A 27,103-nucleotide genomic window follows, 5' to 3' on the forward strand; every position below is an offset into this window, starting at 1 on the left:
CCGCAATACTTTATAAGTCAGTGTAAAACAGAATGGCGCAAAGGTAGTTTGAAGGCCACGTTGACTGCGGGATTTGAATATATCAGCAGCCGCTGCCGTGTGGCTGAGTGTGTATCAGTGAGATGAAGTTCAGTAGGTTGTAAATGTGGCGAGGGGGGCGGACACAGCGGGACTCTCCTCTGCTGTCCTGCGGTAACATTGTTGTGGAACGACGTCACAGCTCGAAAATGAAGGCGCAGAGGCAGCCATTACTGGAGCTTCTCTAATTATTTTATTCCAAATAAATACTCGTGGAAAACTCCCATGGCAAGAGCTACAAGTCAGCTGGTGAGTGTTGCTACTTTAACGTGTATATCGGCTCGAAGCCGGTGCTCAAAATGTATAGTGTGGCGGCTGTTTGACAACAAATAGTTAGGTCGGGCCTTCATCTGGAGAGCGGTGCTAGCCGCAAAAGATCGTTTAACGTTACGACTCACTAGCAGCGTTAGCTCGCTAATGGTGGCTAACACAACACCTAATGTTTGCTACGTTCACCGGGGTTGTCCACCACCTGGGTTGATTCACGCCTAAAGGTTCGTCGAATTATTCGGTGCCGGTTTTGCATTTACTAGTGCCTGGTATTAGTTTTATTGGATGTTTGACCATTTCCCCTTGGTTAGTAGCGTTATCTGTTGGCTGACGTTAGCTGAACATGTTCGCGCTTTCGAGCGATGCTCCTGCTTGCTAACAAGCTAACGTTAGCTTTATTGCGTCCCACCTTTGGTTAGAAAGATAGCTTTCTAAGGTTAACGTTGTGTGCTTCGACTGTCAGCCCATTAACTTTTCACTTTGGATGTTAATGTCGACACACTATCTTTGAGAACGATTAAGCAAAGTTACATGAAAACTGCATATGGCTGTGAAGTTGCTTGTGTGTTACCTGGCTTGCTAGCGTTAGCCAGTTGCCTGGCTGTTAGCGTTAAGTTTATAACTGGCTGTCAGTGATGGCCGGCGTTATTTGACAAGGCAGGAGGAGCTAACGCTAGCGTGCTAGCAGGCGTTAGTTAGCAAAGAAAGTTCACACAGGCCTGTTGTTACCCGAGTACTCAGGGTTAGGGTTAACGTTAGCTGACATTTTCTATCAACCAGTATGTGGCTGACTAATAGTAATGTGTCAGTAGATAGTTACACGACTAGTTGGCAACCATGCAGTCAAGTCCGGATAAGGCAGCTAAATGGCCACACCTTGGTTTTGAATGAGAAGGAGCTAGGCCAACTGAACTAACTAGCGTTAACTCTCTAGTAAGATGAACAACAACAGTGCTGAGTGTTTCAGTAGGTCAGTAAGTTAAAAATAACTATCTTTGATTGAAGCACCAAAGGGTTTGTCACAAGGCACAACCTGTCGCTGTATGCTTTGAGTTTTTGACAATCACCCTGTGGGTCTCTCGCCAATGTTTGTTTGCGTTAGCTGCCATGTCTATTTGACCATATACACACAAGTTGGAGGATTTTTCAATTCAGTCGTGGTAGTTGTTAAAGCGGTCTCTCAAAAGCAGTAACTTTGACGTAGCCTTTTTTTTTTCTTCCAACTTTAACATTGGAGGGTGGGACCACCAGGCTCAGGAGCTGCTTCTTCTGTAGTCTTTTCATGTCGTTATCAATTTTAGACTTTGCTCTTCAAGTGGTCTCTCTTGAAATCTTATATTTAAGTTATGATATCCTGCCAAGAGTGTTAGCTCCGGGAAATTTTAAGTCGATGACCTTGGAAAGTGGGTGTACTCTTTAAGATCCAGATCCTCTTAGCCTCACGTAATGTTGTATACACATTTTCTGAAAATGGTTGAGGTAATTGCTTGTTATTGTAGTATATGATGATGTTTTCATTATGCTGCATGCTGCATCAGAAAATGCAACAAATTGTATATATAAGTCTTGGCTGGGAAATATGTAAATTTTTACAATTTGTTTGTATGTCATCTTATTTAAGGGATTTCAAAAAACATAACTTATGAGGCACTATAGCTGAGCAAGGATGATAATACCTACAACAGGATGATAACACCTACAAATTCCAGCTCAAATGATAGTTCAAAGTGCTGAACAGCAAAACATTACATTTTGTTTATACATATTGATACTGGAAGTACCTCTTACTGTTGTTGAGAGGCATTCACATGGTTGCTAGATATGGTGAGCCTACATGCCAAGAGACAGCGACAGTGAAGGGTTAATCATATTAAATGGTGCATTTTGGCAGTTGTACATTATGATGCACACTCCATATTTCTTAAGTGACGATTAACTATCAATTTCATGTGGACATTTTAAAACAATAATTACAACTGTGTCACCCTGCTGACTGATATTGTCAATGTTTCCTCTCCTGTTCTAGTATGATGTTGTGCCCATTCAGCCCAGCGTTGTCATCTGTTCCTGCTCGCATCCATCAATGGTAAGAAACCACCCTGACTCCTGCTCGCCACTTGCTATCCCAGGCGCAAGCAGTAGCCACTGTCCCAGCATGGAGGGCTCAGCCTCAGAGGCCCGTGCTGTAGGAGCGTCTGCCAGCAGCCAGGGCTCAGACCTCCGCACACAGTCGGCTGTCCAGGCCCCTCAGCCACGCAAAAAGAAGCCAGAGGACTTCAGATTTGGCAAGATACTGGGAGAGGGCTCCTTCTCGACGGTATGTAACTTGCATCCCCTTAGCTTTTGAATTATACCTGGGTAGATGTTGCTACATGCTAGCATTCTTTTGATTAATCTACTTGGATGAGTCATCCTCAGTTCATTTGAGGTGAATTGACAAAAGGGAGCCCAAAGAGACACCAGATTTTCTCTCAAGCCTGACAAAAAGTAAGATGCCATTTTATGTTATTTTTTTTCTGCTGTTTCGTCTTAAGGTTGTCCTGGCAAGAGAGCAGGTAACAGGGAAAGAATATGCAAGTAAGTAATAATTCACCAGCTTTTGGTGAATTACACTTAATCATCAAGACAGAAATATTGTTGGTTGTACTTTTGCCATAATATCCTAAAATTTCTTTTCTCTCCTGCAGTTAAGATTTTAGAGAAGCGCCATATTATGAAGGAGAACAAAGCCCAGTACGTGAAAAGAGAAAGGGATTTGATGTCAAATCTAGATCATCCATTCTTCGTCAAGCTCTACTTCACATTTCAAGATGATGAGAAGTTGTGTATCCTTTTACAAGTTGAGTTTGTCAAAGCTTGTTGTATATTAATAACTTGTTGTTATTAATGTTGTTGTGACGTTTATGTGCAACAAAGTTTTTAACAATTTATTTCCAGTAATCACATTTTCCTTAACTAACTTTCATAGATTTTGGTCTCAGCTACGCTAAGAATGGAGAGCTCCTGAAATACATTCGCAAAATAGGTTCATTTGATGAGACCTGTACTAGGTTCTACTCAGCTGAAATTGTTTGTGCTCTAGAATACTTACACAATAAGGGGATAATACACAGGTAAGACTTCACCTCCATTACTTGTCATCCATAATGATAATTCTGTCCTTTTTTGCAGCTGTTAAGCATTTCTGTTGCTCATAAGTTCCGTCTTATGTAATTTCAGAGATCTGAAACCAGAGAATATTCTTCTGAGTGAAGAGATGCACATCCAGATAACAGATTTTGGGACAGCAAAACAGTTATCATCAGACAGTAAACAAGGTAAACCACAACCCTGATTTCATTTTAAATAATGTTAAGGTGATTTAGTGGCATGACTGTAGAATGTTACTTTCTCTGAGCAGTATTCATGTCTATTTACCACTTATTTGCATCGTTTGGCAGCGAGAGCAAACTCCTTTGTTGGAACAGCACAGTATGTGTCTCCAGAGCTGCTAACGGAGAAATCAGCCTGCAAAAGGTAATAAGGTTTGGTCATCATGCAGCTGACACACATGCTAATACTTTTTTATGTTTGTCAGATATGGGTGCCAGCACATCTATGAATTTATTTCTGTATTTTTACGTTTTAGCTCTGACCTTTGGGCCTTGGGATGTATTATCTATCAGCTGGTGGCTGGTTTACCACCGTTCAGAGCTGGGTAAGTGCTAAGATGATGTTTTCATGGCTCAGTTAATCCTCATTGATTCATGCTTTAATAATAGTTGATTATGTTGTATTGCTATTTTTCCCCATTAAGGTTTACTGATAAAGGTTATTTGAAGAGCAACAAATGCTAGGCGTGAGAATAACCTTTCCTCAGTAATATGAATCTAGCTACACTTCTCTAACAGTCTTTTTTTTTTTTTCTCTCTCTTATTCCTCTCGTGTCATATGTTGTAGAAATGAATACCTAATATTCCAGAAGATAATAAAGCTGGAGTATGAATTCCCTGAGAAATTCTTCCCCAAAGCCAAGGATCTTGTCAAACAGCTTTTGGTAGGTCATCAAGTGCCCCAATTCACACACTTAAGATACAATTAAATGTTATCGATATCTGTCAGGACATTATTGTAGTATATAAGTTGTCTGGGCTAGTGTTGGTTATGAATGAAGACTCATGTGGTTTCTGTTTTTTGCCTCAGTCACTGGACCCTTCCAAGCGGATTGGGTGTGAAGAGATGGGAGGGTACGACCCTTTGAAGCAGCACCCCTTCTTTGACACCATCTCCTGGAGTGACCTCCACGTACAGACACCCCCCAAGCTCACCCCCTACCTGCCAGCAATGTCTGAGGATGATGAGGACTGCTATGGAAACGTAAGATATTTCATTATGGCTGAAGGACATAGATTTTCCCCAAACTCTGAACAAACCACAAATCTTCAGCCAAACATCCCTATACCTTTTCTCACCTGTCTCATTTCCAATCTCAGTACGATGACCTCCTGAGCCAGTTCAGCAACATGCAGGTTGCTCAGTCCAGCTCATCACACTCCCTGTCGCCTCACGAATCCACACCCCCGCAGAGGTCAAGCAGCAATATTGAGCAGTACATCCACGACCTGGACAATAACTCTTTTGAGCTGGACCTGCAGTTCACTGAAGAAGAGAAACAGCTATTGCTGGACAAACAGACCACTGGAAACCCCTGGTAAACCCCTCCGATGTTTCAGCTTTGTCTACCTGCTAATCTGAGTGGTGTTCATTGTTTTATCTAATTCTGAATAAGTCTTGGATCAAGGCCATGATAGTGTCCCAGACATGTGGAGCAAAGTGAATTTATGATATTTTCATGTTTGGATGTTGTTACATGTACTTGTTGAGGAAAAATTCATCTTTGAGCGAAAGGGGGGTGTCAGTAATCTGCTCTGGTTTATTTACACAGGCACCAGTTTGTGGAGAATAACCTGATCCTGAAAATGGGCCCAGTGGATAAACGAAAGGTGAGCGAATTCTAGCCAGTATATTTGAGATTTGTATATTACTTATATTTGTTGTGTATTTATTATATATTCTTTTAATTTATAATAATATTAATCCATTTCAGTTGGACCTTCTTTATAGGTTAAGAGTTTTCTGCCAACCAGTCCATACAGTGGCTGTGTTTTGTAATAGTTTCAAAGTAAACTGTAAACAGGTTTTCTAGTTAAACTTGGTTCAGCATAAACAAAGTCACCTCCCATGGCATTGCTCTGAATGGTAGCATGAAGGAAGTAAAGGGGAATTCCTTGCTTTGGTGAGGAAAGTGTCATTGGCCTCACAGCTCCCTCTGTTGGTGAAATAATGTCTCAAGACGTATGGCATTCCATTGTAGGGTCTGTTTGCCCGACGGAGACAGCTGCTTCTCACTGAAGGACCACACCTGTACTATGTGGATCCTGTCAACAAGGTCCTGAAAGGGGAGATTCCTTGGTCCCTAGAGCTACGCCCTGAGGCCAAGAACTTCAAAACCTTCTTTGTTCACACGGTACATGACTGTTTATTTCTGATGTCTGTCCAGCACATTTTCCTCCAGTTGCTTGTTGATATTTGCCCACTGTTTAGAACCTGTTCTCTTATCTTGTTTCCCTTCTTTAATATAGATTTTATTTTCTGTCATATTTGCAGCCTAACCGAACATACTATTTGATGGACCCCAGCGGAAATGCTGACAGATGGTGCAAGAAGATCCAGGAAGTGTGGAGAAAGATCTATCAAAGGCACCAAAACCCTGGTCTATAGGAGCACAGTTCCTCCTGTGGCCACTCCTCTTTAGCTCTGAGGCCAATCACTGAGCAGAGTAACACCCTCTTTAGTGCCCTTCATCACCGCAATGTAAACAAACTCTTAGAGACGCTGGCATCTAGACCTTGTTTGTTTTCCTGAGTAGAACCATGGGAAAAATACAACTTTGGATTCAGGGTTGCTTTGCTTGTTCTTTGTGCTCTCTGTGAGGCTTCTATTGCATTTTTCCATGTATGGATGATAAGACTGCCACCATGCACATCTGCTTTTTGTACATTCTGCAGGGGGGGAAGAGAGGGGGAAGCTTGTCCTGTAGAGTGGCACAAGCTTGGGTACCGCTAGGACTATCTCAAATGCAAGGACTGGTTTCCTGCTTTAATGATACCATAACACAAAATCTAGCTTTTGTGAACCAGAGCCTATCTTAATTCAACCATATCCTAATCCTACATCATGCGTGCAAGCTGTAGTCAGGCCCCACTTCTAATGCGTATACTCCATAGTTGTAACAGATACTGTAAGCTGATTCAGTCTCACACGTTTACCAAACTCAAATCCTACATATATTTTTGTCAGAGCCCAAATGTTCCCACGGTATTTGAGTTTTTTTTGTTTGTTTTTTTTTAGTTTCTTGGTACTTGCTTATTGCAGTCCAATTAAGGTGTCGACGTAACAAAGCAGAGTGCCAGTCTGCAGTGAGACATGGGTCTGAATCAGTCTCTGTTTAAGTGTGAGCCTTCCGTTGCCGTTACTGAGGATGTATTGCTAACAGGGGGCGGGTAAACATGCCACTAGCTTGTACTTCCCAATCATAACTTGCTTATCTTTCCTGCATGGCCAGTTTTGTAGCTCAGCCTTGTCCGCTTCTCTCTCCTAGGGCACTGGAGATATAGTTTTATTCAAGTTTAAAGGTGGGTATTTTTGACTGCATTGGCAACCATAGCAAATATTATTGGGTGATTTGGCTGTTCTGTACCATTCACTGGCTATTTCTTTGTGGTGTGAATTCTTCAACTTCTTTTTTCGGTGGGATAGTTGGCTCATCTTCAGTACGTCCTGTTGAAAACAACAAAATCTTATGTGCTGACCACCCCATGCTGAACAGAAAACCTTCATCAACAGAGATACATACACATACTATCATTCTCTGAAGCAATCACAGTAAAGCTGTTGTCCCTGGACAAGATGGCAGGACTGCCTTATCAGGCTCATTGGCCCGTCTCTCTTTTTTGTTTTCATTCTGACGTTTGGCCCAATAGAAATTAAAGCGATTGATTTAACTTGTGCTCTTGTTTTAGCAATATGTATTATCATAATGCTTTTAATTTTTGACATATTACCTTAAGGTCCTTTCCAAAGGTCCTCTTCCTTCAGCTGAGTCTGTGTGTGCAGTGTGTGACTGGAGTATAGGTGAATAGGACCCTCTGGCCCTGGGGCCCGGGGCACGATGTGGTTGGATGTCAGTTAAAGGATATCTCTCTGATCCAAATAACCGATGAAATTGCTGTATCTGTCTATAAAGTTGAGGAAGCACTAGAGAAGTGTTTTCTTCTAGTTAGAAAAATTGTTTGAATCAAGTCGATGGCAGTCGGTTACATTGTGTATGGAAAACTCTACCTGGCTTGTAACTGACTAGAACTGTGATGTACAGATGATGTATTATTAAAATCTGAAGCAAGTAATGCAATGATATTAGGATACAGTTTTTGTATTTTTATTCTTGTATAAGGTTATTTGATGGCTATTGTTTAGCCTCTAGTTCATTCTGTGTTATTTAAATTCTAATATATGAATCATATTTGGATTGAAGTCATGTTCAGGGGCCATGTTGTGTATGTATTGAGATGTAAAGCCTTTGAATGTGAATAATTATTGTAAACTATAATATTTTACAGCTTTTTTCTTACTATATCATACATTTTCTATTTGCTCAGTGATTTAATCATATTCTGATAATTTAATGAATCTGTTCATTCTCTCTCTGATTATTTGTGCGCTAGGTCAGTAGATGTTGAATGATGAATTTTCCACTTAATGCTTGGTAGTCCAGTAATTAAAGCATGTAGGGATTTAGGCATACAAATAAAGCCATGTGTCCTGTCTTCTGTTAACAACCGCAGTCATGACACAGTGAAAGCAGCAGCATTCAGTGGCTATGGCATTTCACATTTTGCAGCATGTAAATAAAGTATCGGCCCATTATCAGTGTTTTTGTGTCGTGGAAATTACTTTTATACACACTTTAATGCAAACATCACCGGTCTGGGATGCTCTGAAAGTACATGTTCTACGTAATAATCATGCAAACGATGAATAGGGTGCTGGTTTCTCACCCTAGCAAAGAAGGTGCTACTTTTAAGACATTTCCAGGCTCTCGGTATCAGGAGATCACTGCTCCATGTTCAGACGTCAGTAGATCAAACAGGGGAGGACCTCTTCTCAGTGGAATAATTTATGCAAGTGTCTGTCAGTGCTGGTGGAGTGGGTTAGTAGGAGTGGCTGAGGCGCTGGCAGCCTGCTTTGCATGAATCGTGGACTCCCAAGTTAGTTGGTGCAGCTGAGATATTTCCTGTCAGCCGCACAAACAGAGCCGAGCAGAGGCGAGGGCGGAGGAGACGAGGAGAGAGGGATGGCAGAGAACAGCTCCGAGACGAGCAGCTCCGTTCACCGGAGATGTTTGCCCCATTCTCCGGCGGAGAGAAACGCTTCAACCGGTGTCGGGGCATCGAAATGGATTCGGCTAAACGTTGGGGGAACGTATTTTTTAACAACGAGGCAGACGCTGTGTCGAGATCCCAAGTCATTTCTGTACAGACTGAGCCAAGCTGACCCCGAGCTCGACTCCGACAAGGTAAATGCTAAGCTAGTCGAGCTAGTTAGTTAGCAGTGTAGTTAGGAGCGCAGTTGCTTAACTCCATTTTATTTTCCAGTAAAATTACTTATATTTAATTACCACATTATTGAGCAGCTAGGATTGCTCGTGACTGCGATTACCAGCTCGCTTAATCTGGCCCTTCGCTTTGTGAAAGTCAGTGTTTATTCATATTTAGCGCTAACTCGATTTTTTGTGGCTAACTAGCATTAGCCCACTAAGCTAGCTAGATTCCGACAGTCACCACATGACATACGATCTCGCTGCTAGCTTGTGTGTGTAGCTGGCTCGTTGTCTGTGAGGTAAGGTAAGGTAAGCTAAGGTTCCAGGTCTCGCGATCGCCTAAATTTTTTGTTTAAAGTGTTGGTTTTTAAAATTAAATAAATAAAGCGCTGGGTTTTAACTCTGTCTTTAGGTTTTCCAGTTAAAGTATGAGGTCGCCACAGTAGTTGGAAACTTTCCCCATCTGAGGCCGTTGCATTGCGTTGCACTCATCGAGGTGTCAAATGTCAAATAGTGACAGCGACCTAATTTTTCCTCCTTACCTGGACAGTATTGACAAAAAAAACACTGTCACATATAATGCTTAGTGTTACATAGTGTAACCAAATTTTGAAAGTGACTATATATCAGCTTTAACAGTCAAAAAAGTGCAGAAAATTGTAGCATGTAGCTTAAACTTTTGTTGTGCTGTAACACAAGCAAATGCATATCATGTTGGTATACTGTTCTTTCACTACCCGTCCGTAGCTCCTTACTGACCCCATCATGTGATTTTAATGTCTGCAACCGAGAGTGCTATAATTATCTTGGCAAATGATCTATACATATAAGACTTTTTTGCTCGATCAATTCGTGTTTCCCCCTCCCTCTCTTGAGGCTGGTCTGTTACTTGGCTCTGTTTGCTCTGCAGTAATCAGCCTCTGTGCTGGTGGTGAGGCTCCCCTAATGAGTACATAAGTCATTGCCAAGTGGGGTGAGGTGCTGCTGACAACTCAGAGCTGGGGGATGAAGTCACTCATCTCCCTGAATGGCCTCAATGCTCCAGAAGCAGGCTCCTCTCTGTTTGACCATCTGCCGGTTTTAACAGCAGCGTGTGTGCTTTAAGGCCCCCAGCACTGTCAAACACAATGTATTAGTGTCTGTGTACACAGTGTAATGTGCTCTGTTTTTCATCGTTCATTTTACTGCCCCATTATGCGTTGTTGTCATCTACTTACACATTTTAATCTTCACCCTTGCCCCCCTTTATACTAAGCTGAGATCGTGGCTCATCTCGTATTTTCATGCAAATATCTTAATCTCCAAATAATCAGCTTGCTTTTTTGTCAGTTTATCCTTCCATGAGCAACGGATCAGTCCATCTCAATCCCTTGTCTTAAGTGTGTATCAGACTCTGAAGCCATTACCCTACCTCTCTAATGTACGGAGACTGGTTTAAGGAAGCACCCAGTGAAGGACAGGGTATTACTAGATATTATTGCACTTTCCACTCTTTCTCAAACTATATAGGTCGTCATGATTTCATCTCATTTGCAACAGAGCCATATTTTTATTTCATCACACAACCCTGCACGTGAGAGAGAAGCCCAGCAGAGTAACAGATCAGCGAAGAGCTCTGTTTTTGGGTGAATGCAGTATTGTGTTTCCCAGCCAAGGAAATGAGTGGTTAGTTCTCAGTCATGCAGGCTGACGTGCTTCAGCAGGACTCTTGAGGAGAACTGCATTATTCATGTTGTTGACTGGAGCCTGTTTTGCACATCGGGGTGGATCTGGGAGAAAGTGGAGGAAGTGCTGTGACGTGCACAGCCTTACCAGCTGAAGTATTCTTTTTTTAAACTTCTTAATCCCAGAATTGACATGTCACTCATTGCTGTCACATAAGAGTGACTGAGAGTGAATTGTTGTTTCTAGATTTATCAGGCTTAAATTAATTAAATTAAATTCATCCCGCAATTTCAAGCAGGTACTGCTCTCAAAATGGTCAAATGTCCAATCAATGAGAGGAGAGATGCACATCAATGGGCGTCTATCCTTTTAGCAGACTGTTCTCTAAATGCTCAGCTCAGGACCACTCAAGTAGAGATCCAGCTTTCTAGCTTTGAAAGCTGCATAAATTTTTCAAGCACCCCATCACAAAGGATTCTTGTTCCTTCAATGTATTATTCTTTTCATATTCATATCCATTTGCTGCCCGAAGAAGTTCTCTCTGCGGCATGTGTGAGAGAAATATGGCCACTTTTAATGCTGGATTCAGGTTGTGTGTCATGCCTGAGCACACTGTGGGAGGCAACGTAAATATTTAACGGTGATATCTTGGTCTCCTCCAGCTCTGTCTTCTCACAGTGAGTGCTCAAAGGGACACTGCAGAGTGCTATTGGCAAATCAGGTATTAGTCAAGGCTGGTCATATCGGATTTATCAGTCTAAAGCAACTTTATTCACAAAAGCCAGCTGTCTAAATTGATCATAGCTTCAAGCTGCAGTAAATTGAAATGTTGGTTGTTGGAATTTTATTCTGCATCCAAATCAGTCATCAGTGAAGCCTATCTTTTCCCTTCCTGCGTCTTTTTCTATCGCAAAACACATTTATCAGTCTGCCCAGAGAAAAGTCCAGGTCGCAGTGTTTTCCCAGCTTGCCAGCTTAGCCGTGGAGCTACTTAACTGCCTCTCATCGTGACAGCAAAGCTTTTAGGGGACTTAAAAGGAGCTGTTCATTTAATGCCTGAAGCACTCCTCCATCATAAATTGCTCTGCAAAATGCACTGATGGTGTTGCCTTGCAGAGTTGAAAATGGTAAAAAGGCGAGAAGTTCCTCCCGGCCTTGGTGGAAGTCAAACTCGCTTTCAAATGACAGTGTTGGATATCTTGAAATATGAGATATTGCCTTGATGTGATGTGTGTATTATTTAAAAGATGAGGGCCTATTTTACTATGCCATTACTGCTTGTACTCCGGAGGGACTCCTGGCTCCCACTCTACGAGGATCAGACTTCCACTTGGCTAAGTAGCTACAGTCATGTGACTCAGAAGATCTACTGCAACATCTTTAAGTACTGTTTCTGCAGTGGGCTTGTATTCATGCTCTGCAGCAGTGAAGGCCCAGCAGCGTCTGATAATGCTTTCATTATTTTTAGTCTTGGCTTGAGCATGTTGGAATGGCTTCATGTGATAGTGTTAATTGTTTTTATCTCATGATGTTGCTGTTATTTGTCTTTGATAATTACGGGCAACCGTCTGGTGTATTATGTTACATCCTCTGAAATTTAGCTGTGAATATCCCCTCACCTGTCGGGTTTGAATTGGTGAATGGACTCATGCAAAGTTTTGGTGGACACCCATTGTTGTGCTCGCAGACAAACATGCAGCAACTTGTTAAATTTACTTTCACTGTTAAAATGTCTGCCGAAAGCCGTATTGGACATCATGTGCTTGAAGGGTGGGTCACCACAGTATTTCCTGTGGGAGGATATGTATTGTGTGTTGGAGACGAACGATAAGGTTAATACTCTACAATTCCCTCTGCTGTGAACCCCACCCTTCTAATTACATTTTGTTTACCTTGATTTTAAATCGTCGTCAGTTTGAATCCAGTCTTGGTTTGGTCTGCTTTGACCTGTCAATGTATGTACGCAAGACTTATATACTTTAATAGCCGACCTATTTCTGATCAAACCAAACTCTTATTGTAATATACACAGTCATACGCAGCACAACGTGTAGTGACATACTTACGTGCCCAGCTCCAGACCACATAGGTAAATAAAGCAGAATGGATCTAACTATAGAGTAGAAAAAGTACAACCTATAAAATGCAATGAGAAAGGATAAAATAAGAAATAAAAGAAATTAAACATTAACGCATTATGGGCAGTATGATTTTTTTATTTATTTTTTTCTCAATGTCGAGTATCGGTTACAGATAAATGAAACAAATGGAGCCAGTAAAGAGTTTCAGAGAAATGAAACAGTATTACCAGAGGTGATGATGACATCAGTATGAAAAGTGCATGAATTGAATTTATAGATTGGAAAGTGTGTGCACAAGCCCTCTGTTCAGTCACTGGTTCAGGACCAGAATGGCCTGAGGGAAGAAACTCCTCCTCATCCTCTCAGGTCTGGCCTTCAGGCAGCAGTAACGCCTTCCTGACCGCAGCAGAGAGACAAGGCTGCTACAGGGGTGGTTGAGGTCTACTATGGTCCTCTCAGCCCATGTCCTGCGACACGTCATTTGAATGTCTTGTGGGGCTGAGAGTTTGCACCTGATGGTGCGCTCAGCTGACCACCACCGTCTGCAGGGCCAGGTCGGCCCTGTTGGTGCCGTTCTCAAACCAGGCCGCGATGTTGTCAGGATAGTTTGTCACTTTTCACCGTCAAGATAGACCGGTTCCTAATATCGATGGATTATAAAATAGTCATCACAATGTTAGCGTTACACAGAGATGGTGAACTTTCTCTGGCTGTGCTTCAAGCTCTCTAATTCAATTAATTTCCTCAGTTTTCCTCCTCTTTTCCTGCCTGTCTGCAGTAGCAGTATCAGCTGCCATCGTCCTATTCACTCACTGTCCCCACCCCTCTGTTTGTTGCCCAATACTCCCCAGCCAAGGCCCCCAGAGACGCAGCCTTTTGTTTTTAATTAAAAACAATGTCCCCTTTGTGTGCATGACCCCATATCAGAGCCCCCATAATAGTCTGTCTCTGAACTGGGTCACTGTAGTCACCCCAAGTCCTCCACAGATGCATCTGCACCCACAGCACCAGCAACAGGCTCATCAGGAAGCAGAAAGTTTACAGAAGTGTAGAGTACACAGAAGGCAGCCTTGAGTGTTTGATCAGTAGGAGTTTTCAAAGCAGCATACAATAGTTTATTTGTATAGGGCAATTGGCCTTTTTCAAAGCAGACATTTTGGCTTGTCTCAGGAGGACGAGCATGGCTGTTGCTAATAACGTTAACGATGGCTCTGTTTTTTTAGTACCCAGCTTGACGTTGAGGCAGCATGTCCAGTACCTGCAACCCTGAAACCAAAGTGGCTACATGCAATTAGGCCTTAATTCATTTTGTTTACTCGACAACAAATGTACATGATGAGCAGCATGACCAGCATCACTTCTGGCACAATGAAAACTAAGAATAAATGCAAACATTGCTGCTAATTAAGCCTTTCACCTAACACAAGGTTGTAAACAAATCCTGTACGTTTTAAAGTGTAATATGTATCTATAATATGTTGACAATAATGAATAATGCAGCTAAATTGGCAAATCTGACACCAGAATATATAACACAGTAATGTTCAATAACACTGCATGGTAACATTTTACAGCCTTTGAATTTGCTTACAGAGTACACTTAGAGTCAAGCATTATGTACCCCGCTCCTGTTAACAAGGTTGCAACACTTCAACACTTGGTGAAACTGTGCAGATGTGACTGCTTTTATGTGTTGTGCTCGTTTTTATGGACCGTCTGAGCTAAAGACAGGTCATAGATGCACCAAACCTAAGATGATTGAAGTTCACAAATGGCGAGTATAAATGTTGATCCATAACCATGCAGTATTAAAGAAAGTGATACAAAAATTTGACTACTTAGTATGCTAATTTACATACACTACTCACAAAAAGTTAGGGATATTCGACTTTCAGGTGAAATATATGGAAAATGTAAAACATTAATGCTACAGTGATATTATATCATGAAAGTAGGGCATTTAAGTAGAAGCATGCAATGGTAATTTCTTCATCTTAAACAATTTATTTGAAGAAAATCTAACAACAGTGGTAGGTATACCACAACAAAAATTTTTTCGGTGTCTCAATAAATTGGGATGTGGCCAAAGGACGTCCACTCCTCTCCTTTCTGTGACTCTTCCAGTCTCTGTATCACTGTTACAACCTGCTGATGACACTCTGTGACCCTCTAAGCTCAGTGAACACCTCCGTCTGAGGACTTCCTGTTTGAAGCCTCCAGTGTTGAGGTGCTGCTGATCAACTGTTAGGTGTCGTCTTGGTCTCATGATGTCAGAATGTGAACAGCATGATGAGGAGGACTGTTTAAATACCAATTCTAACTGAAGCAGGAAATGTATTGGTGGATTCATGGATCAAACCTGTTGGGAATGTTGCTGTTAAGCTTCTTGTTAGAGAACAGCAACTTGTGCAAAAAGTACTGAGACACTGAACAGTTGGACATGTGCATTCAAAAGTTTAGAGAAGGTCACATTAAGTTCACCTGGAAAGGTTAGAATGCATTTTAGGTTCATCCTGAAATTTCACCTGAAAGCCAAATATCCCTAACTTTTTGTGAGTAGTGTATATCACTGCCAGGTTCCCCAGTGACTGACTGACTGACCGACTGACACCTTAACCTGTTGTTTTTTCTTATACCTTAAACACATGTTATACATAAACACAATATATTTTAAAGGTACATGATTAAAAGGCAGGCCCAGCCTGAGTTTACTAGATCCAGATAAAGAAAACCTCAATAAACAACCTGTTGCCGTTGCTATTTGATAGGCAAAATAGTAGAGCCAGGAGGGGATTGTCAGGAGAGAGTCTTAACCATTAGGTGACTTGAATTTAAGTTTTACCATTTTTATTAGCCAAATATTACGCTAAAAGCAAATGTCAAACTTTTGACTTGATAAATACAATTGTAAGCAGAAATATAAGTAATTGCTGTAATGAAGCCATTAAGTTTTTAGATCCCACCCATTTTCCTGCTGTGGAAAATGATCAGCAGTAGATAGAGGTGTCCTGTAGTTGTAAGAAATGTAAACAATTAGTGTTTAGCAGTTTTTGCTTTGCAGAGAAGAATAAATAGAAGTGGAGAGCAGGAGCTTTTCCTCTCTATGTTAAAACCAACCACTGTATTCAATGTGGTTTGAATGTTATGAGTTGTGCAGCTTTGGCCTCGTCTGTTCCCTCCACGCTGGCCCACCTGTGCGCTTGTGCTTAAACTTCAGTGACTATGGAAATGTAAGGAACTGACACAGGGCAAGGAGACTAGAATAGAGCTCCATTGTGCTCCAGTGGGATATTTTTGCCTTGGAAAGGAGGTCAGCCAGCCAAGAGGGTTCAGAGATTCATTACAAAAGAAAATGCACTGGGACCTTTTCTCATTATTGGAAAGATAAATGGGTTTTGAGTCGAATCCGTCTCTGGACTTGTGAAGATGAGGTAACTACTAAGTGTTCTCCAGTCTAGACTTGGCTGTATGTCTGAGTTTGGCCATAGCCTGGAGTTTCTGACAATATTACTGTGTTCTTGGGTACATAATGAAGAAGTTGCACCAACCTGCAATGCTGCTAATTTGCTACGATTGCTCCCGAAGCCATGTGCTCATATGATGCAAAGTCAAACATCCTGTAGCATTTGAGGATTAGCACGAAATTTGCTGAAGGCCTTTCCTCCGCACTGAGTGTTTTTACTAAATGTCATGCACGTCTGACGCACTAAATGTCAGATGGTATTAAACAACTTTTAGTAGTAAACCGGTGTCGGCTGCAATAGTCAAACAGCTGTCAAACTGACTTTCATATCATGTGTTAGGCCAGCTATGCAGTGGACCAGACGAGGCTAATTGTCGGTTGTAAGCCAAGGTGCTTTCTCCCGCTCCCCTTAGTGGATTCAGCCTTCTGTTCCAAATCTTTTTCTGTTCTGCTCTAATTGTTTTAGCCTCCTCTTCCCCCATGAGACAGAGATGGTCTAATCACAGTACTTACAGAAATAGGGGAATACCCAGCGGTTGTGAAGGAATCGGGATCAAACCCAAGGCCTGTGGGAATAGTGAAGTGATATCCCAAAGCTGTTACACGTGTGTCGCTCTGTGCGTGCATGTCCTCTCAACCCCTGTAGAGATTATCAGCACAGGAGCTGACCTCGAAATTCTCATCCCTTGAGTTTTATTCGCTGATGCACAGTGTTGTGTATGTTTTTTTTCTTCCCCCACAGATAATGTTTCGATTACGGTATACGCCTGCTCATTGATTGAATCCTTTCTAAAGGAACACTGCCTGGATAACATAAGAAGAGTGTTTTCCATAATGTCGGAGTCAGATGAGAAGATTTGAAATCGCTGTCATCTCTGTGTGTACAAAGCATTCCCTGTGCTGGCTGCACATAATTAAATTTGATATCTGTAATCTCCAAGTGTGGGTTTGACCAGAAACAAGCATGTTTCCTAAATGTTGGACTGTTCCTTCAAACTGAAAACTCCAGTGAACAATGAAGCAGCAAACAGTGAATGCTGTGTCGTTCTATTAGTTCTCCTCATCCTCCTCCTTCATTTCTTCCAGGATGAAACTGGTGCCTATCTCATAGATAGAGACCCCACTTACTTTGGGCCAGTGCTTAACTACTTGAGGCATGGCAAACTGGTGCTCAACAGGGACCTGGCAGAAGAAGGTAACATCTCTTTAAGAAATGTTTTCCAAATGAAAAGACGGTCTGTTGTTTGTTTGAAATGCTTTGATATCTTAACAATATCGATGCCAATGACTGAATGGTAATCCATCTGAACTGCTTGTTTTATTGTGTCTTTTTCACCGTTTTAGGCGTGCTAGAAGAAGCCGAATTCTACAACATCACATCATTAATAAAGCTCATTAAGGACAAGATCAGGGAACGCGACTGTAAAACATCACAGGTATGTGAGGTTAGATTTAGATACATTTTTCAACAAATGTGACATTCCTGCTCTGTTAATTTTGGGAACTCTTTTATTTCTCCCTTTCCATCCCGTTTCTCTCCTGTGCTCGTCCTTCCTCTCAGGTTCCAATGAAGCATGTGTACCGGGTGCTGCAGTGCCAGGAGGAGGAGCTGACGCAGATGGTGTCCACCATGTCTGATGGCTGGAAGTTTGAACAGGTAAATCTCTTCCTGTAGGGTCACAGCAGCAATCGTCCCTTCATGTGCTTCACCCACCCCGCTATGCTCACATTGACCCAGAAACTCCAATCCTCAATGTTGGAAAAGACTAAAAAGCCAAACAGCAAATCACATCTTTCTCTATGTCCGCATACATGATCCGGGCATCCCTTCTGTGCTCTGATTGGTTGTTGCAGCTTGTCAGTATAGGTTACGGGCGGGCCCACCAGTCAGAGTTTCTGCTGATTGTGTCAAGGGAGGTGAAGGGAGAGGAGTCTGCTTTGCCAAACAACAGCGGAGAGGTGTGTCCCACAACTTTCTGTCCACGGGCTGGTCACTGCATGGTCCCCATGTTGTCCATACACACCCCGTTGGCCATTGTTTGTCTCAAGTAGACACATAGCTGTTGGTCATTCTTTGAGTTGATTCTTTTCAGTGTTTCATTTGTACTGCTTGCTCACCAGTGAGGCTTAGAGAACATGACACCTTTTTTTTTTTTTCTTGTCTGTGATTTTTATTTTATTATTCTATTCTGCTATTCATACTGCATTCACAGTTTGTAAGCTTGTCAACAGATTTATGTGTTTTGCTTTGATGTAGCCACTTAGCTGTTTTAAGGGCTGTGCTGTAATATAGTGCTGGTTGTTTAGAGGGGAAACTTTCAACAAAATAAAAAGCTGTTTTGTCTTCCCAGCAGGTAATCTACCGTGTAATGGAATAGATTTAAACATTAAGATAGAATGGTCCCAGTGCTCATGAGAGTTTGTGTTCAGCTTGAACTGCCAAAGGCAAATTTTTTTTTCCAAAGGGAAACCATGCGTTTGGGTGTTGGGAGTGTGTATTAAGTGTGAATGAATCTCGAGAGAGACAGGGGATCACTGGATCTCTCATTAGAGCTGAAATCTCTCTAATCTCCTTACACAGGTCAGATGGGAAACTCCTAGAAACACTCCTTATGCAAAGTCTAAAGCTCAGTCGTCAGCCCAGGAGAGTCTTTTGGGGAGATGAGCTTTAATGACCTACTGCCGTCTTTAAGACTCCTTGAACGTAGACAATTAGTTGAAGTGTATTTTATGCCGCGTCTTAGGATTTCATGCGTGTTTAGTCTTTAGCTGTGCGACAGGTGGAATCCACAGTAGCTAGTTGAAATTATTTAGTCCTTTTTTGGTTTTGTTGCTGCATTGATGCTGAACGTAAGTGAGATCTCTTAACAACAACAAGTCTCCGGCAGCAGTGGCTAATGAGGTGATGCATGTCTGAACATGCACACCTGGGTACAGACGGTATACATATACCGCCTGCAGTACACACACACTAAACATTCAGCAGTAAAAGCACTCATTCAAGAACAGATTTGCTCTGTTTTTTTTTCCTTCTCTTTCAAGGTGTGCATGCAGTTTGTTTGAAAAGCTCTCACGGATGTCGTCCCTTTTATTTGTCCTCTTGTGTCCTCTTTGTCTTTTATTCAAACTGATATGACTGGGAACAGGAACATTAGAAATTGCCATAATTATTTTTATACAATATGTTTATAAAGATGCCACGTGTGGGATTTTCTCATACCAATTATTTACCAGACTGATGCAGTCGGAGCTTGAAGGAACAAAAGTCACTCGTTGTTACAAGCAGTAGCGTCACTGATGTTTTCATTTGGGTTGTTTTCTTTGTAGAAGATGCTGTAGCTTTCAACACTTGGTCGCATCGATTTGATTCCAACTATTTACTTAAAACCAGCCTGATCCTATCACGTCAAATTCACCTTTCCCCATCGATTTTCAACCCGCATGTTTGCTTCTTGTTGTCGAGTCCCTGCACTTGTATTCAGTACCTATCTGCTGGTTATCTTTATTTGTCTGTGGTGTCTTTGTGCTTTCTTCTCTCATAATCACTACTTTGTTTGATCCACAATTTAAATTTTTTTTTGCCGTGTAATTACTTTGATAGCTCAATTTTCTTTTTTCACTTTGATCATTATGAATGTTTTGGTTTTCAATGTTGGCATATCTGCACGTCCTGAAAATACTGTTGCATTGCATTTTATAAGTGTTATGGCTTAAAACTGACACATGTCAATGTAGCCTTTGAGTCTTGAAATTAGTTAGCCAGTAACCTCTATCTTCTCGTGGTGTATTAGTTAGGTTTTTTTTAAGCAGGGCACCCTGTTGGCCCAGTGGTCTCAGTGTACCATGTAATTGTGCCACCATGATATCCTTGGTCAAAATTTGACTCTGGACTGTGGTTTCTTTTTCTTTTTTTTTAATGCATCATCCCCACCCTGTCCTATATTAAATGGAGTTCTCCAATGCTGTTTAACTAATAGAGGCAAATAATGCAAGATGATAATCCTAAAAATGAAGTGAGAGTTATGTAGACCATACTCAGATTGGTCTGAGCTATGTCTAATTAGTGAAACTTGTCCCGTTTGGTTCAAAATGCAATTAATAATATATTTAGAAGCCTTAAATTGAAGTTGCAGGAATCTGCAGACTCTCTGTGCCCCTTGATTGGTTGTCAACCTCTTTTCTTTTACTTTGGTGCCTCCCTACCTCTGTTTTCCCACCTTAAGTAACCCAGTTTTTTACCTCTGCTTCATCAGCCTAAGGTTAATTCTTCCTCTGTGCTCTGCTCTCGTGTCTCTCTAGCTGGTCAGCATAGGCTCCTCTTACAACTACGGAAACGAAGACCAAGCCGAGTTCCTGTGTGTAGTCTCCAAGGAGCTGCACAATCAATCATACGGGACAAACAGCGAGCCCAGTGAGAAGGCTAAGGTGAGTGTGTGGAGAGGCCGGTTGAAAAGCCATCCATAGCAAACATCTGTGAATGATGGCCTGTGCTGGATGTTTTAAATGCGTTGCATTTATGAACATGCCACCAGGGGACTGAAAGCACCTCTGGTTTATTGATGAGAACGCTCTATGAAGGAGAACATTGTGAATATTCAGGCCTTCAGCTAAAAAACAGCCTGCCTGTAGAACCACATGTGATCAGAGAAAAAGAAGATAAAATGCATAAATTAAAGCAAAGCAGACATATAATTTTGACAATCCTCTAACAGAATCACCCCAGAGTTTAGACTTATGTTAGATATGATCTGAAATAATAAAAAAAGAAAACTCTAAACAGTATAATCCATGCTAGGAGCATCAAGGGAGCACAGGTCTGCAGATTAGCGGTTCCATTGGCAAGGTCTGTCATTTTCTCAAGGGCTTTGGGAGCAAAGCAAGAGGCACGCCCTGAGGAATTCAAACTCCCATCAGCTTGTCCCTGTGGGGCCCCACTCCTTAAAGGCAACTACACATGGAGAAGCACACTGTTCAACTTGTGCTGCTGTTTATTTTGATAGAAAGATTAAACGCTACTAGTGCATCTTTAAAGCAAATAGACAGAGAGAGAGTAGAGACTGATTTTCATTTATTTTTTCCAGGGGCACCATATCCAAACTGGGTCCTTGACTAATTTCAGTACTTAAAAAAATTTGAAATATAAAATCATGTTTGTAGAAAGCAGATGTTATTTATTTGGAACTGGGAATAAGCTGTGAGGTGAATTCAGTGCCCCTGGACAACATTTGTACCTGTTTTGTACCCTGTGAGTCTTGCATAGTGAAACTAAACGTATTAATGTGAATCCCCTCTGAACATAATCCGTTAGTTTTAATTTTTCTCCTTGTTCTCCTTTCCAACGTTTTACACCTCCATTCATTTCCATTATTTTACGGCATGTCTTTCTTGTCTTCTTCTGTGCTGTCTGCATGCTGCACGTTGCTCAGAGCGAGGACGAAGAGACGGATTATGAAATGAATGACTCTGATTAGAGTTGAGCACTTATGACTCACTGGTGAGCGCTCAAGTGCTCGTAGTCCCTCCACCACGCCTCCCTACTTTGTTCCTCTCTTCCTTCTACATGCCCCCTCGATGCAATTTACACTACTGAAAACTGAATTCACATTTGTTTTCAAAGGCATCAAACGCTGGCAATTTACTTAAACCACTATTAAGTTCCTGAATCCAGGTTGAAAATCAGCTTTGGCCTCCTACAAGCCAAAGCTAGATCAAAAGCCAGATAGTTCCTGCTGAGACCAGTCAAACGCTTCTTTGCAGGTGAAGCTCTCTTTGGAACCAGATGGGAAGAGCTCAGTTTGTTTCAGTAGTGTAAATAAGAGCCCTGTAATTATTGTCATGCTCGCAGCCTTCGTTAATGGAGGGCATGCTGAGTCATCAGTGGCTGCACTTTGACTCATTGTCCCTCATTCAATGACTTTTAAAGGGAAGGGAGGGTTACTATGCTCCCTTTGTCACTACTAGTAGTAGTTGTAGTGTTGCTTGGACAGCACTGATGTGTTTTGATGAGATTGTATCCAGAGATTTAAAATGGACTGAAATGATGATTTTGTCAAAACAGTTGCTGCTTATATTCCGGTCGCTTGACTAATTGATTAAACAACTAATACGTTTTGAATTAGTAGGAGGTCATAATGAGCATCTTTATTATTCTCCCAGATAGCAGGACAATACACTGAAAATACACAACTCTTTAAACTACTGAATATATTAAATCTTTGTCATAATCTGTTAATTTTTCAGTGAGAAGAATCATTTGATTCATTATTACTGCAGTAGATGTGACAGTTTGGCTCATACATTCTCTCTGACAGTCAAGTGAGATTAAGGTTGGCCCGTACAGATTCCACATCGCTGTGGTTTAGACTCCAGAGATTACATCTGTAGGTGTGGCACAGCAAAACCCCAAAAGGGAGAACAGGTGCACCAGAAGTGTGATGAGAAAGCGATGGACATGATTAAATAAGGGGGAAAAAACCCCACAAGCATTGACATCTGTACTAAAGGAAAACTATGTGATGGAATGTTACATTTTGCTTTGACAGAGCCCTATGTTTGAGTTTTGCCCTCTCAGGCAGTTCATAGTCACTCGGGGTGCTGTGGTCTCTTGCAGCAGCACGTCTTCCCACTAACCAGGTCGATCCCACCTGACAAGCTTTCCTGCTTTCTGAGCTCACCCACAACTGTTGCATAGTTTCTAGCACAATGCTTTATTCTCCTCACTTGAGCAAGCATTTCAATTTTCCTCTGCACCCTATTCAGTGTGTCCAATTCAGCCAGCATGTAGAGTAAATGCGAGTGTGAGTTTCTAACTCCTGAACTATGGAGGACTGTACAGAGATTGGTACTAAATGACTTTTTGTTTTTAATGATGAGCGTCTTTGTTCATTATATCATTGTTTTTGGTCTCTGCAGATTCTTCAGGAAAGGGGTTCCCGGATGTGAAGAGGACTCAGTATTATGAGCTCCAGGTGTTATGATGCAAACATATCATCTTTGTGGAAGACCGTTTGGCACAATGGAGATTTAATGGGGGGTGTGCATTTATTCTGTGTTTTCCCTCCATTTTTTGTTTTTATTTCTTGATGTAAATAAGTCTGTTTACTGACAATTTGTGCCTGTACATTTAAACTGGACCTTTTTGAATTAGCGGCAAGTTTGTTTTTTTTCTAATTGAAAGTAAGGAATTGCAATCTACATATGTTTTATGCTATAAAATATGGCCGTCATCATATAAGGCCAATGATTCACTCAGGGTCATCTATTGAGTTAATTCTTATATCCTCCAACTCAAGGGTCTGGTAAGGGATCAGTACGGTCTTTATAACTCAAAAGAATCAAACTCGAAATCATTGTTTAGAGATGTTAAGAAGGGAATTGTGCATTTGTTTAGCACATGTTAAAGATTTAGGCTATTAAATGTGAAATTCACCCCAGAAAAAAATCAAAAAAGTATTTTTTCCCCCCCAAACAGTTATACTGAGGTTTGTGATCATGAGGATCCCAGCTGTGCAACACATGCATTTGCCACATTTTACTTTGATTAGAAGAATATTTTCAGTAACTACTCACTGTCAAGAAAAGGAACAATCACACTCTCAGCCCAAGATGAAAACTATGAACAAAAATGTCAGTGATTTGTTACTGTAGGTAAAGGGGCATTACGTAATTAATCACTCACAGGGCTTTTACTGGTGATGAGGAAATAACCTGCGATGATCAGAAATATGAAAATCTCATTTTCACATAAACTAAGTTAGCTAACTTTAGAGGTACAGCAGAAATATTTGCCTAATGTGGCAAAATCGCAATGCAAAACACTTCTTTATTGTTCGCTTTCTTGGCTTGAGGCGTAAATGTGTTGCTCATGTAGCTGCTCGTGGCACCTTGTACTCGATAATCTTTATCTTAGTAACACAGTCACCCACAGATATGGCCTCTGTGTGCTGTGGGATTAAGTAATTATAATATTTTCAGGTATTCCACTTACCTGTTTTTTATAAGGATGAAACTTTGAACCACAAACATTCATTTAAAATGGTGTGTTTCAAAGGAACATTTCTGCTGCTTCTGCAAACGTGGACATTTAGTAATGCAGAGATGTAAAAGTTTCTCTCTAAATGTTGTAAAGCGCAAGTTCAAATATCACAATTTTTTCTTAACTTCTAATTTAGTTTGAGACTTCCTCATGTTCATAAGTCTAATGTTAACTGCCAAAATAGTCAAAGGTGTTTTCAAATGTGAACTCTGTTTTACAGTGATATTATTTCTTAAACATCAGTGTCCTCCAACAATGTCCTGTTTCCTGTCAGGAAAAACATCCTCGAGACAGTGGCGTCTTTATATTTTTTTTCCCCACTGATTTCTGAGTTTTCCTTAACTGGTTTATTTTGTATGTTTGTTTGAGGGAACTTCTTGTTTGATTAAGATCTTTTTTTTTTTTTCTTTTGAGGGGAAGTATTTGTGGTGTGGGAGGCTTGGGAACTGGAACTGTTTGAAGGCAGCGGTGAAGGACTTTCTTATTCATATCTGGAGGATTTTGTTTTGATGTAAATAATCCAAATTCAATATTAATATTTAACTCTTAAAAAAAACTGCACGTTTTGTACACTGTATAGAAACCACAACTTTGAACGGAAGTTGTTTATACTGGATCTTTAAAAGTGAGAATCTTGACAATGTTAACTTCTGTTTTGCATTGTTTGTACAGATTTCTGAGTTAGGATTGAAACAGCTGATGCTGAATATGGTGTCTTTCACTGAGAACATGCCTGGAACATGTTTTGATAACCAATAACAAAGCTATACTTGGCTGGCTATGAAGTTGACTGTTACATTTAAAAACAAATGTATTTTTTCCTGCATTGTGATAGATTCTTCTAAGCATTTTGAATTGTGTAGATTTCGTACACAGCATTACAAGCACTACAGTGGAAAACATCACTGTGCACATTGCTTACAAGCCTGTAATGTTGTTAATGTAAATACTGCATTTTAGAACACTTTTTTTTTTTTATTTTATAGGAAGTTGTTTTCAGGTTTGATGTGTGGTTTTTGATAGGTTGGATCTTTCATTCACAAATAATCATTTAGTGTTGCCTTTTTCCCAATGACCAAAATCCAATGTCTTATGTGTATTGTACACATTAATCTTAGTGTCAGGGATGCGTAAACTTTTCTTAATGCTGGCACACTTTGTACATATAGACTTATTAACGACACACAAACCTCCATTTACTCACATGTACACGTATACACTTGACTAAAACAATTTTTATATTGTCGGGGAAACAAGTATGGATGCATGTTTTTGATATAGATATACACACACACACACACACACACACATATATATGATATACAAAAACACACACACAAGGGCTTTTAAAGTGCAAAATTTGACATCTGCAAAGAGGTTCAATCAGAGTAGACTGGATTTCCTGCCAGAGCTAGGCTATGTTTACATTTGCGATAGTATTCTGAAGCCTTCCAATTGTCTTGCACTCCCCTCACACACGTTAGCAATCGTTTGACTTGTGTGACTGCACCAATGGCAACTAGCACTCCCCACCACTCCACATGAACTGATACCCACACAGACGTGCTGACTGATGAGATGCTCCATCCATTTCTGGCGGCCTGTCCTTGAGCGTTGCAGACAATCTTGCTTTCCGCCCTTTCTGATGGCAGAGATGCTCACTTTTTCATAGGATGTAACGTAACCTGCGTCTGCTCAGAGCAAAGGTTTATTTGAGTCTTCTTTTGAGACTTTTTTATTTTTTTCCTGCGATGAGATTTTAAAGTGTTTTTGTGATTTGATTTGCTTGGTTCAGTTGTGATTTCATTTGATATACTCTGGTCTGAGGTGTTTAACCGCTCCACTTTAGCAGCTCCATGACCTTTTGAATGCCCTTCACAAACAGGTTGTCAGGTTGAGCATTTGGCATTGATAGTCATTTCATGTGATGGACAAACTTATCAAATCTGTAGCCTAATACTTATAAGTGCCCAGTTTGTTTTGCATTCAAGTCATAAGCCACAGACCACTGTAATGCATGATTGAAGATGATCACACTTGTAATCAGAGGGAATGAATGTGTCATTTTTCCTCAATCTAGCAATTACATCGATGAATAAGGTTCTCATATCACTACATGGATCACTTCTATATGATCTTATGCAATGTTAAAAAATATACAAACTAAGTATGAGGTTAAGGGGCTGGATCTATATGGTCTTGCATAAGGAAAACTCAATAAAAAATGTTGTCATTTATGTGTGTGTACTTTTGTTTTTCCTCAAATGTGTTTAACCCCGTTGCTCTGCCAGAGAGTACATTATTAATATTCAGACTTGTACAATTATCAGGAAGCACATCACACAAGCGTCCTCACACCTGTAGAGACTAACAATAAATGGATAAGTCACCGATCGACAACGATAAATGCTAATTTTTTGATAAATAGCGACCTCTTGTGTTATTCCCTCAAAACATGTTGCTTCGACATAGTTGCCTGGTAACATGCCTGTTTAAATGTAGACTTATTAATATTTGTTTTTTACACGAGAGAATAAAATCGTGTTTGAAAATGTGTGTTTTAAAATCTTCCCACGGTAGGTTAGCCTCAGCTCTTTAGTGATTTTACAGATGGTGTTGTGTGGTTTGTCAAATGTGATCGTTTGGCTTAACGGTCTTTAGTCTGGACAAAGATGATATTTCAGAGAAGATAGAAATCTGTCTGCGTTCACTAGACTGGGACGTCCAACGCTTCGGCCATTCGTGGATGAAATAGAAGAAATACCATTAATTTCAAATAGCTACACACTGTTTAAATGTACAGATTGTAGATCTGTAGAACATAATGCGTGTCTGGTGTATTTTTGTGGTGGGACCTTTTGCTTGTTGTATTT

At 40.8% G+C, this 27,103-nt stretch overlaps 2 protein-coding genes across 2 annotated transcripts; both read left to right on the forward strand.

Moving 5' to 3' along the window:
* Positions 1-192: 192 nt before the first annotated feature.
* On the forward strand, positions 193-8,319 carry pdpk1b (3-phosphoinositide dependent protein kinase 1b). Its single transcript, XM_070851787.1, has 14 exons — positions 193-327; positions 2,375-2,665; positions 2,883-2,925; positions 3,036-3,173; positions 3,317-3,461; positions 3,568-3,665; positions 3,789-3,864; positions 3,977-4,045; positions 4,288-4,384; positions 4,531-4,704; positions 4,821-5,038; positions 5,273-5,330; positions 5,702-5,854; positions 5,995-8,319. The coding sequence occupies exons 1-14, from the start codon at positions 304-306 to the stop codon at positions 6,106-6,108; spliced, it is 1,698 nt and encodes a 565-aa protein (XP_070707888.1). The 5' UTR covers positions 193-303; the 3' UTR covers positions 6,109-8,319.
* A 360-nt stretch (positions 8,320-8,679) lies between these two features.
* Positions 8,680-26,467, forward strand: kctd5b (potassium channel tetramerization domain containing 5b). The gene is made up of 6 exons (XM_070851934.1): positions 8,680-8,962; positions 17,282-17,390; positions 17,540-17,631; positions 17,757-17,852; positions 20,495-20,620; positions 23,108-26,467. The coding sequence occupies exons 1-6, from the start codon at positions 8,741-8,743 to the stop codon at positions 23,135-23,137; spliced, it is 675 nt and encodes a 224-aa protein (XP_070708035.1). The 5' UTR covers positions 8,680-8,740; the 3' UTR covers positions 23,138-26,467.
* Positions 26,468-27,103: the final 636 nt, after the last annotated feature.

Source organism: Pempheris klunzingeri, chromosome 20, assembly GCF_042242105.1.
Source record: "Pempheris klunzingeri isolate RE-2024b chromosome 20, fPemKlu1.hap1, whole genome shotgun sequence".
NCBI classification, from domain to species: Eukaryota; Metazoa; Chordata; class Actinopteri; order Acropomatiformes; family Pempheridae; genus Pempheris; species Pempheris klunzingeri.